This window comes from Apaloderma vittatum, unplaced genomic scaffold (assembly GCF_000703405.1).
Source record: "Apaloderma vittatum isolate BGI_N311 unplaced genomic scaffold, ASM70340v1 scaffold11121, whole genome shotgun sequence".
Taxonomy (NCBI): Eukaryota; Metazoa; Chordata; class Aves; order Trogoniformes; family Trogonidae; genus Apaloderma; species Apaloderma vittatum.
In genome coordinates, this window is record NW_009699626.1 from 1 (window position 1) to 12,871 (window position 12,871).

A 12,871-nucleotide genomic window follows, 5' to 3' on the forward strand; every position below is an offset into this window, starting at 1 on the left:
GAGGAAACTGTAAGTAACGATGCTGCTGCCTGCGCTGGTGTCTCCTCGGCTGCCGCTTTGGCGTCTGCCTGCCCGACCTCCCCTGGCACTTGTGACAGAAGCTGTAGGAGTCCGAGCTTGCCACTTAGGCAAAGAATGGATTTGCCCCTGTGACCTCAGTGCAGCTCCTGTATGCCTGTAAAACTATGATCCACCCCAGCCACGTCTTTCTTTGTAGAGTAAGGATTATATACTGCCCTTGGCTCTTACGATAGAAACATTACACTGAACTTGTTCCTCTTTACTGAAGGTATGCTCAAAAAATTGATGTCTTTTCTCCCCTTTGAGGATTTCTGCAAAGGGGTGGTAATATATTGTCGGTTTTATTTGAAATTTGTTTTTTGCAGAAGATAATTTGCTAAAGAGATTCTTTACTGGAAAGACAGGGAATCAGTTTTTTCCGTGTCACTAAATACTTTCCACAAGTGTTGCGTATTGCTCAAGATGGACTTAAACTGGCCCTTGAGGAATAACATGTTGAAATTAAAATGTTGGGATGATATTGTGAAATGTCCTGAACAGGAGATAGTCCCATGAGATTACTTGATTTGAATGTTTATCTGTCCTTACTGAAAGAAGAAAGAAGCTGCATCTGCTTTAAGCAACTCAGTGGTTTTAACTTGTTACTGGTTTGAAGTTTCCATTGTTGTTGTTTTTTTCTTTTGCAGATAACATTGTGATACAAGACATATTTATTGAAATATATTTTCTGGAATGAAGTAGACAAGCAACATAGAAAAGGTGCAACTATTTATAAGTAATGACAGTTCATTTATCTTTAGACGCGTATTTGTTTTTTGTGATTAACCCAAAAAGTCTTTGGTGGAAGCAAAGAAACAAATACCTTTATTTGTATAGACCTAAACTCTGCTGGAGGATAAATCATGCCGTTCACCTGAGAGTTTTTCATACAAGTGAGCCTCGGTGTAAATGGGCCAGAAGCAGAACATTTTGGTATAACAAATACATTTACAGCCATGACTTTTTATACTCCAGAGTTTCTAAACTTTTAACTTCTTCTTCCAAAGGACTTACAAAAGTGAACAATCGCATGTCACGAATTAAGAATACTATAGAATCTGTTTCAAAGGCAGTGTCTGGCACTCACAGTGAACTGATTTCTCGGATAGCTCGATTAAAGTCACACTCGGGTACTCTGGGAAAAGCAAATAAAAGTAGTGCAGATGCAAGTAGCATCAATGCAAATCTAGAAAATGATAAACAAGTCACAGATGCCAGAACTCAGGAGGATTGCAACACAGGCCCACCTGCAAAGAAATCCACTTGTGCAAGTGAAAGCCCGGAGTCTATGTTAGTAAGCTCAAGTGGTGCTGATCAGGATTCTCGGAAAGATTCAGCATTTACTGAAAACCAGCTTTTTCATATAAGCTACTTTTCTACAAATTTTGGAGAGACTTACAACTTTGTAGCTGATCATATCAACTCATACTTTAGTAAGAATTCTGTTATGGATCAAGAGAAAAAAAAGAATGCTTTATTACAGGACTCTAAAAGTGAACAGAGGAGTAAGCTTGATTCATCAGAAAATACTGCAGCAAGAGAAGAAAAGACAGTGGATTCAGCAGCTGCTTTTACTCCTCAAGCAGAGACTCTGGGTGCTGAAAAAGCAAATACTGCTCTTCCAGTTTCCACTAAAAAAAGTATTGCAAACTTTCTTTCGTATCCCAGTAACAGTGTACAAGCTTTTGTAGACAGTTACATTGGTGGGTTGGTTCCGAAATTGAGATCTGAAACAAAAGTTGTTTCACAAGAAAAGAGTAAACAGCCAGAACAAGAAGTGTCTGAGAAGGATGAGGAGGACAAAGCAAAAGAGGCTAAGACTGCTGAAGAGAAGGAAAAGCATCTGTCTCTTCAGAGAGAAAAGGTGAGTCTTTGTTCAGTGTTATTTCTTTATATATTTTTTCTATGTAGATGCGTATTTTATACAAGTGTATATATACTATATGTGTGTACATACCTATATGTAAACTTACATATACGTATATATACTTATGAACATAAATAAGTGTGTAACAATGTGCATATTTACATATATAAAAACTATTATAAACTTATATACACATACTTATGTAAGCTGTATGTAAACTTACATTATATATAATTGAGGACTTATATGTATGTATAGATGCATGGTAATGTGTATATACTTTTTATATAAGTACATATATGTATATTTTGGTTTTTATAAAAAGTGTTTATGTGTATGGTGTTTACATAACTTTGGTTCATATATATGTAGAGAGAGAGTGCATAAATATAGTTAGATTTAGTTGATTTTGTTGTTGTAGTTACAGTAATCTTACACTTCTTCATGGTCCAAATACTATGATTTCAGAGTTGCCCTGAAAATTTATCTGAGTATGTGCTGACATGTTTGTTTGATATATTGGTGCTGTGAATCACCTTTATTTATCTTGTAAATAAAGACTCAAAAAGTTATCTGTTTACATTTAAGCAATGTTTACTTGGAGCCTGTAGCAGATCTGTAGTACAACGTGCTGTCCCTTACTTCGGAGAAATCTTAAAATAACAGTTTAGAGTTAGTGTTGACAAATTTTACACATTTCTGAAAATAGGTTTATGTTATTTTTATAACTTTATCTTTTTTTAGATCATTGCAAGAGTGAGTATTGATAACAGGACTCGAGCTTTAGTTCAAGCCCTACGAAGATCCTCTAATCGAAGAGTCTGTATCAGCAGGGTTGAAGAACTGACCTATCATCTTCTAGAATTTCCAGAGAGCAGAGGAGTTGCGATTAAGGTGCAGATAGTCTTTATGCTTAGACAAAAAAAATAAATATCTGCCAGTTGGTTGACACAGAATAACATAAAACTTTCTTCTGTTCTTTTGTGGGCTAGTAATATTTTCTATTTGCAAAGATTGTAGTGTGAATGCCTCTTAGAGCTGTTTTTTTAGCTGGTTCAAGCAGATTTGTATGCAAACTATCCGTAGTTCAGCTACAGGCTTTTAAGATTGTAACTTTTAATTTAGAAGCCTACAGCATTGTCACGTGGGTAAATGTAGCTTATTCTAGTGGTGGATGAAGGTCGTACGCTGTGTCCTCTGTAGCAATTGACCAGATAGGAATGTACAGTACGGTCGATCTGCCTACGCACAGCAGTGTTTATGCTTGTTTGCATGCTTCCTTCGAAGAGACGTGACAAGAGTGAAGTATAACCATCAAATAAGTTCACGTACTCTAATCCTACTCGTTCTCTTTCCTGCAGTGAGGGGACAGGAGGTGGGTGGTAGGTTATTGTATCAGTAGGAGCCAAATCACAGCATTTGTCAGTCTCATGCTTTTTTCCGCAAGATATGCAGATGTGTGTCATAGATTGTAAAATTGCTGGAAAAGAGATCTTTGGGAATGGTGTGCAGGCCATTGAGCTCTTTAGCCTTTAGCTACACTTGATGTGCTGTGTGTTTGAATTTGTATTTGGCCAATGCGATGTTAAAGTCAATAAAACAAAACTGCTGTTAAATACAGGTTTTCTAGCTGTTTGAAAGATTTACATTTCACCTTGACTGTTCAATATTGATAGGTAGTTACTTTAGCAGTGAGGTGTGTATGACGTAATATTGGAGTAAGTTCTTACCCTTTGTACAGATGGGTAAATTTAAAGAAGTTTTCCTCTGAGTTTAACTAATATCATAATTTTTTGTTTAAATGCCAGACTTGAAAATTTAGGCCTGGCTTTTTTTGGTATGAACATGTAGTTAGAATGAAAAATCTTTGTATTTATCAATAGGAAAAATTAATCCCGTGCCTACTACGACTGAGACAGGCAAATGACGAAAGTCTTCAGGCTGCTGTTAGAGAGACTTTAGCGATAATTGGATATACAGACCCTGTGAAAGGCTGGGGAATTCGAGTCCTCACTATTGATGGAGGAGGAACAAGGTAAAAGCTCTGTTGTTTTCTTTATATGCTTGTAGCCTTTTTCATACTGTAACTGGAAATAAAATTTTAGTTACTCTTTAATAAGTTTGGGTCCAAAGATGCAATTTAGGATATACAGTTCTGTTGCAATTGACTATCCAATCTGAGTATTCAAGTGGTGAGTATTATTCTTGCATGCAATTGTGCTTAAATTTTCATGCATTAGTAGTCCTATGGCACTGAAATTACTTTTTTACCCATTTAAAGTTAGTTACACGTATAAGTGCTTGGATTGGCTCTTTCTTCTTTTGGAAGTAAATTGAGTAGTTATTTGAGTTAGTCCACTCAGAGGTTTTATCTCAGAAATACAAAATTAGTGTGGAATGCTAGAGTTAGTTTATATTCTTATTGTTGTGTTGTCTTGTACTTTTATGGAGAGTGGTCTGCGTTAGCAGGACTGGTCTCATACGAAGGAATGAATAGGCTAGTGGTGAAAGCTATTCCATCTGTGACATTGATTTATATTTCTACAACTAATGCTTTTTTCCCCTCTTTAATTTATGCACCACGTGTCCTTAGCTACATGTGCTCTAGTTCTGTGTGAATTTATGCACCTACAGTTTGTAAAGTGCAGTAGCAGAAGCCTGTTGATTAAAATCAAAGTCTGATATTTACTAGAAGCTGTGTTTTCAGGCATATTTCAAAATCTTGTTGGCAAATATTTACAGATTCACAAAGCTTTATGGGTACAAAGTGAAGTATGAAATCATTGCAGAAATACAGTTTCACGAACTATTTGTTTTCCCATGATATTTCTTTACTTGCATTTCAAAATCGGTTATCTTCAGTAAGGAGTGAGTGTATGTCACAACTTCAACATCTGTGTTTCCAAAAGTTTGTGGTGAACCATAAAGATTTTTCAAAGTAGAAAGAAAGATGCTTCACAGATAACTGCTTGATGTCTATATTTATAAATAAAGTGTGTTAATTTTTCTGTTAGATTTCTAGGGGAGTGACATTATAAGCCACCTTACATTTAGAAAGCAGCATCTACGTCTGCAAGACTAAGTGAAAAAAGTTCAGAGGATAAGCCTAAGTGCTAACTAGTGGCTTTTGTGCCACATAATTGGTAGTGTTCAGCTGATTATAGTTTTGGCCTGGATTGACTGCTGCTTTTCAGCACAATGCAGGGCAGATTAGGGGGCAGCATGCAGGAGATGCCATTCTTAGCAGAATGTGTTGAGATGGTCCTTGGTTTGATGCTGCTTTTGCTAGACACAGTTCTCCAGTTCTACAGCAGCAGAGTTAGCACCTCTGCGTGCCACATGCTTTGCTTCATGCTATAGAATTATGAGGCTTATGGTCTGGAATGCATCTCTCTCATCATTTCAGACACATTAAATTGAGGCAAGAAAACAAAAGATAGAAAAATATTATGCCCCAAGGGGCGTTATGTAGCCCTGTTAAGATCAAACTTTAAGCACTGTGTTCTGTGGATGCAGCTAAAATCTGTCCTTAGTCTACATATGCAGATGATCTTCCCTGAGCCTTTGCTACAAGTATGGCTGTTGCTGTTAAGTACTGGTTTAGTGTGCCTGGGTACATAATTTATATTTATTATTCATTGTTCTAATTGTTCTGTTACTTTTTAATTTCCTGAAATATTCAGGATTCTTACTGTTGTAGTTATTCAGCTGTAACTAGTTATAATTAAGCAAAGGTGGGCTTAGTTAGAGCTATGTAAGATAAAACTACCTTTATATGTGAAGGGGATTTTTGTGTTTCAGGGGTTTAGTTGCACTTCAGACTCTACGGAAACTAGAAGAACTAACTGGAAAACCGGTTCATCAACTTTTTGACTACATCTGTGGTGTAAGCACAGGTAATGGTTATGCTGTGAGTTGGAATTTTGCTATCAGTGTAGTATAAGAACATCGGAAAAAAAATTTAGATTTTGCAGAACTTGACAGTTTTGGACGTTGAGTGTAAGTTGGGAAAGTACCAACTCTTATTTCTAAGGTCTTTTTTCTTCCGAGTAAGAACTTTGAGTCATTCGTAATACACTTGTAACTTCAAGCTGATTTATAATTTTTTTCAATGAATGTGATACCTTCATTTTGCACACAGATACAAATATCTTGCATGTTTATGAGGCTTCACAGACAGCTAAGGTAATGTCCCTCAGGGCCTGGTACTTGGCCGGTAGTGTATTGTGTCTTTATAAATGCCTGGCACAGAAGGACAGAGTGTTCCTGTAGCAAGATCTTGGATGATCTAAATTAGAGGAAGTGGTCAGTTCGGGGATGCTCTCTGTTCAGATTGGCTTGTAGAGGCTTGAGAAATGGCCAGGAACCACCTCAGGTTCAACAAAGCCACATACAAAGCCATTCATCGAGGTGGGCTGAGTGGGTAGAAACCAGTTCTGCAGAAAAAGACTGGATCTTCTTGGAACAAGCTGAAAGTGAATCATCGGTGTACCCTTGCAGCAAAAGAAAGCTGGCCACATATTGGCTTCTATGCACAAGAACATATCCGATAGATTAAAGGTCTCTTTTTGACCGCTCTGTGTCTCGGGCTCCTTGGTAAACTCTTGATCTGTTGAGTATGTTCTTGTACCTAACGAGTCTGGCAGAGGGCTAGCTAGATGATCAGGAGACTGGAGGTCATGACATGTCAAGAGATTTCAATAACTGGGTTTGTTCAGCCTTAAGGAAAGAAAACCAAAGGAAGGCCTTATTGCTGTTTCAACTAATGGGAAAATATAGATAAGATGGAGCTAGGCTCTTCTTGAAGATTCACAGTGATAAGAGAAAAGCCAACAGACAAGCTGAAATATGGGAAGTTACAATTAAATATAAGGAAGGATGTTTTTCTTGCAAGGGTGGTCAGCCACTGGAAGGAGTTGCCTGCACAGGCTGTGGAATCTCCATCTGTGGAGATATTATAAACTGAGCTGAACAAGACCTGAGTAACCTGTTCTGATTGAACCTGTTTGAACAAGGAGGTTAGACTAGATGACCTCTAGAAGTTTCTCCCAGGTTTATTTACTCTTGTGACTCCATGGTAACTTACTCTTCCCTAGGAAATAGGGGTCCCCTAAATGGAATTTTATTTTTAAAAGACAGTGATCTCTTTTGGAAATTATGCTAGTAGCATGATCCTAGTATTTTGATGCTAGTAGCAGCATAATACTGATTTCTAGTCTAAGAGACATGCTGTAGTTCAATAGTTTCCTTTAGAAACCCATGTTCTTAGTTTTTTGCACTATACCTCCATACAGTTTAATTCAGAAATAACACTAAATGCAGTTCACTAGGAATATATATAATAGTTGTGTTTCCAGAGATTTACTTAATAGACTCAAAATAGTAGAAAATAGAATGTTTAGGTCTACTAGAAGGATTTTTTGGTAGGCACAGTATAGTTTCCTCCTTTTTTTTTAAAAAAGAAACCCAACTTTTGGTCTTTGAAAGACATCCTTTGTTAGTTAATTTATGGCATTTTCTTTGGAAGATAGTTTCACTACAAAATACTAATGTCTCCTTCAGTCATAATGAAGACACCTTTGAGAGAGAGGCCTGGTGTTCTTAATTTGATCCCACTGTTCTGACTAGAACTTTTTTCTTAATTCTTCACCAGATTTTGCATTTTGTAACTCCTAGTAAGTATTTAACTTCTGAGCTTTATGTTATCAAACTTTTGTCTGCAGCAGTCCACTTTGGAATTATAAGTGACAAGACATGACTGGGAGAGGTTGTACATACCTGTCAGCGTGTGCTGGCAGTGTTCTTCACCATTTCAGTTTGTGCTGATGGTACACAGGCCGATAGGATTTGCAGTTGCACGGATTGTGGTTTCCAAGAGGGATGTATTAAAGGATAGGAAGGATGCTGCTTGTGCGTCATAGTTCTGCTCTCTTAATGTGGTTTAGTTCTTTTGCCTTCAAGGTTTAGAAATAATTGGTTTGCTGTGAATTCCATGTCATCATACTTAGCTTCCTTGTACTTCCCTGGTCATCCTAGGGTGTGAATGCAGGCAGTCACAGAGCAGGATCACTGTAATGAGTCCTGCATAGTTCGGTCGGTTTCCTGTTGCTGGGCATGGAAGCACTGGAAAATCAGCAAGCACATGCAATGCAGTGATGGCCACTGAACTTTTTTTTACGGCCAACTAAATTGATGTAAATTCTGTACCGAGTTTGTACTCGTTCTGCACAAAAATAAGTGCCGTTGCCCCATGAACCCAACTGCTAGGAATTCTGTAAGTGAAGGTGATGATCACAGCTGTCTAGAGCATGACGTGCTTCCAGAGATGTACAGAGCACTCAGCCCACAGGGGACAATTTATCTGCAGGTATGCTGTGGATGTGGCTTCTGTGTTCTTTTCACTGCTCATTTAGTCTCCAGATATGAGTGCACCACTATTGAGAAGTATCTTTGATATAATTCAGTCACAGGAAGCAGTTTATAACACCAGGAGTATGTAATAAGGCAAAATGCATACAATCACTTTTTCAAATATGCTGGCCTGCTCAAAGAATTTTAAAACCATACTTTTTTTCCTAAATTTCTTTACTGAGCTAATAGTGGCACTCAGGTGCATCGTATGAGATATTTGATCACTGACATACTTTGATCAAAGTTTCTCTAAGCGTATTGTTTTCCAGTGCATTTTACTGCAAAGACATCTGAATTGTACTGGTATCTTTGATTGTCAGTTTGGATGTATATGAATTTCACATAACAACTTCATATAAAAATATTCTCCCAAAATATTCCTTCCAAGTTGTTAAGAACAGCACAGGGATAGTGCCCCAATGTATTCTTTCAACCTTCAGTGACTGCAGATCAGGAGCCTCCTTAAACAAAGCTGACATCTCTCTATGTTAATGATTTATTTTTTTTCCCCATGATGTCTTCCCAGTTTTGAAATGCGTTTTGGAAACCTTTCTGATGGAAGAAATATTTTCTTCAGGAGAATCATAGAATCATAGAATGGCCTAGGCCAGAAGGGACCTTAGAGATCATTTTAATCCAGCCTCCCTGTCATGGCCATGAATAAAAGTCAAATGATGGTATTATAAAGCTGGAAGCGTCCTTAGAAGGTTATCTCATTTCCCACGGGAAGAGTCAGCTGTGTGTGTTTCACTACTGACAATTTCCTGAGATTTTTAATCATATCAGACCTCTTCAGAAAAATCTGTGCTAGTGCTCTTCTGTCTTTAAAGCAAGAAAATTTCAAATGTATAGTGTGGATCTTCCCGTTTCAGTTCAAATTTGTTTCCTCTTGTCCTCACTCCACAGGAGCATGGATAACATTTATTCTTTTGTGTTTGCAGCAGCCTTCTGTGCATTTAAAGGCTTTTGTTGTAGCCTGTTTACTCAAGCTTTCACTACGGTCTGATTTCCTTGACCTGTGATTATTTTGGGTGAGACTTTTTTGTGTCTTTTTTTCAGTTGGTCCACATCTTTCTTTGAAGAATATCATTCAGATATAGCACCTCAGCTGAAGTCTTGCTCGTATTGAATAAGGAAGGAATACTTTTGTCTTTCACATTATATTCTTCCCTGTGTTGTGCCTTATTAGCCAACTCTTCTTTAAGAAATGCTTGTTAGCTTCTCAGGTTTATATTTAGGTATTTTTTTTTTCCCCTGAAGCACTGGCCATCAAGGCTGAGGTGGTGGCTAGAGTGTAGGAGTCAGTGATACAGGGCAGGATGTGATCAAAGTCTCAAACTTTTTTCACTAGACTATCTGATAGAGCCTGCCCTATCTTTGATTTTGACTTTTTTCTCCTGCGAGTGTCTTTTTACCATCCAGAAGATTTCAGCAAAGCCCTTTAATGTGTACCTTGGCTCTGATCCTACCTGCTGCCACTTGTGTGCCGATGTGTTTTTTGTGCTGTTACTTGGGAGGTGAAGTGAAAATAAATGGGTTTGTGTTTGTTAGGAATTTTGATTCTTCGTCTTTGAAACTGTTCACCAAAACGACAAATGCATAATAATGTAGAGTTGGGGCTGAAGAGCTAAAAGAAAAAGGAGGTAGCAGAGGATTTACAGGAAAATGACTCAGGAAAATGGTGTTTCTCTTAGTCTGTGTTGAATATGGGCATTTGGTGATGTGTTTCTCTTGATGAAACTTTGATGTGTCAAGTAGGCTCAGGTTATATTAAGCAAGTGTGCTGCATTTTTAAAAAGTGAGACCATCAATCACAGAATGTTTTAAGTTTGAAGGGACCTTTTAAAGGTCATCTAGTCCAACCGTCCTGCCATGAGCACGGACAACTGCATCAGGTTGCTCAGAGCCTCATCCAACCTGACCTTGAATGTTTTCAGGGGTGGGGATTCTGCCACCTCTCTGGGCAACCTGTCCCAGTGTTTAACCACCCTCATTGTAAAAAATTTCTTCCTTATATCTAGTCTAAATCTGCCATCTTTTAGTTTAAAACTATTACCCCTTGTCCTATTGCAACAGGCCTTGTGAAAAAGATTGTCCCGATCTTTCCTATAGGCCCCCTTTAAGTACTGGAAGGCTGCAATCCACTAGCAGTCAGCTCATGGCAGTGGGGTTTGTGAGATCAAAAGAAGCTTGGAAGTCATGTTTGCTTTAAAACTCATCTGCAACTTTCTTGATGTACTTCTTTCTGCATGTGTGTTTTATCCATACTCTTATTTCAACGATTTACTTCTGATTTAAATGAACTTTATTCAAACTTATTGCATTTGTTTCCAAATTGGAAAAATCACATGTCCTATTTATTCCCAGTGCTTAATTGTGTGTGCTTACAGTATAGCACAATTAGATTTAAAGGTTGTATATGTCCTTTTCAGTTTAGTTATATCTAAGAATTGTTGTGATGCCTTAATTGTATTTTTTGTCTTTTTAATCATATTCTGCAAGAATGCTTTTTGGATACTCTTCTTTTGTTCCTACAAGGTAGATGATATTTTTTTTTGGGCACACACTAGATGGCAGTATGTATGAATGACTAATCATAAATGATTGCAATGAAAGGTATCCTAGACTAGTCAAGACTCCCTTCTTTTTACAGAATATTCCTAGAATTTTTCTTAACTGAACCAGAGTCTGCCAGATGGCAAGTAATGCTCCAAATATATTTTTAATACCACAGCGTAGATTTCTCTTACTCATATCTCTTTCCAAACAAAGCAGTGGATTTAGTTTGCTTTCTGCCATATAATTGTTTGCAGGGATGAAAACTGCAAAATGAAATAATGCCGTTTTTCAACTTCTCATAGTTCTGTTTTTGGAAGAAGACTCTTTTTATGTTGTATATGACCTTTTAGAACATAGTGTGTGATCCTGAACATAAATTTAGTGATATAATTGTCAACTGTTCTTCTGTTTTCAAGATAGATATTCTGCTAACCTCTGAATTACATTAAATGGTTATCCATCTTTATAATCTTACTCCAGGCTATATTTTACATTACAAAATATTTCTTTTTCAGGAGCTATATTAGCTTTTATGTTGGGGTTGTTTCATATTCCTCTGGATGATTGTGAAGAACTGTATCGCAAATTAGGATCAGATGTTTTTAAGCAGAATGTCATTGTTGGAACAGTCAAAATGGGTTGGAGCCACGCCTTTTATGACAGTGATATATGGGAAAAAATGCTCAAGTAAGTAAAAATGATCAGGTAAAAAATAATTAGTATTATGTCTGAGAACCTTCAGTTTTGTTATTGTTTCGCTAGTAAGCAAGTTCTTTAAACAGCTAGAAAGGATTAGCATATACTCTCATTCTTTTGAAATAGCTCATTTCATATTTACCAAAACACTGAAAGCCTTTGATGTAATGAGTTGTGTTTCTGGGAAATAAAGTAAGCTCTAGTGCACTGATTTCTGATTATATTCCTGTATGCTTGCCAGCTCTGCTTGATTTGACTCATTATAGATCTGCTACAAATTTTACTAACCACCTGCTGTGCTTTTTTTTATAGGAGACATGGTGAGAAATGAAATTACGAGCTGTAGTAGTCATTTTTAATCTTAGCTGCTATATTGAGGGGGTTTGCCCATTGCCCCTTTGTTTGGGAAATGGGCTCGAAGGATTGCAATGAAACAGTATCTGCTTAGTCAGAGTTGCCAATGAAAAGGTATTTGTTCGTAGATATTTATCCAAGTGCATTAATGGCTATTAAGAAAGCATCAGTGGAAGAAATTAGTCTATTACAAGTTCTATTACTTAGTTTTATTCATCTATGTATTGATGGTTCCATTGTTTAAAACCTTTAGCAAACAGTGTAAGCTGGCATTGCTACTGAAAGAACTGAAACAACCTTCTTTGAGAGCAAACAAAAAATGGTTAAAACTGTCTTTGGTTAAGTGGTAAGTTCCTTTAGGAACATGATTAATGTGTTCTATGGGAATGGAAGGGGTTTTTTTTCTCAACTTTATAGTGGGAATATCTGTGGTGTCTGAGTTTTAAGCATCTCAGGTTTTTTTGCTGAAGTAGAGAGAGCAGCTTTCAGGCACTTCTTGTGCTTTTGCATATTTTTAGGAATAAATGTGTTTGTCAAATGAATGTCATGAGTGTTCTTTCTCAGATATCTGGAGTTCCTCTTTTTTTTTTTTTAGAAAAGAGGTCTGTTCTCTGCCTTCCCTCTTCTCATCCCCTGCCCAGCTAGAAGTCTTGTGAAAATCAGAATTACCTCATGTTACAGTATTTCACATGTCTAATTAAAATGCTGTTATTCATTGCAGCTACTTGTAACACATGAAGGAGGTAAAGCATGCCTGTCCAGTGGGCAGAAGCCAGGCAGTTATTTTATTATCCATAGATTAAATGAAAAATTAAATTTACTGATGAATTAATTTTTCTGGATTAAATTCTGCAATGCTGAAGGGAGATGCTGTGCCTACACAACATTTTATTGAAACAGTAGGGGTTTGGGCAGGCTCGCATG

The 12,871-nt window shown here is 37.2% G+C and overlaps 1 protein-coding gene across 1 annotated transcript in view; it reads left to right on the forward strand.

Moving 5' to 3' along the window:
- Positions 1-709: 709 nt before the first annotated feature.
- PNPLA8 (patatin-like phospholipase domain containing 8) overlaps positions 710-12,871 on the forward strand; it is a 33,859-nt gene continuing 21,697 nt past the window's right edge. The window contains exons 1-5 of the mRNA XM_009878467.1: positions 710-1,924; positions 2,672-2,821; positions 3,811-3,962; positions 5,729-5,823; positions 11,413-11,584. Coding sequence (XP_009876769.1) covers positions 800-1,924; positions 2,672-2,821; positions 3,811-3,962; positions 5,729-5,823; positions 11,413-11,584 — 1,694 coding nt within the window. The 5' untranslated portion in view covers positions 710-799. The remainder of the gene's footprint in view (positions 1,925-2,671; positions 2,822-3,810; positions 3,963-5,728; positions 5,824-11,412; positions 11,585-12,871) is intronic.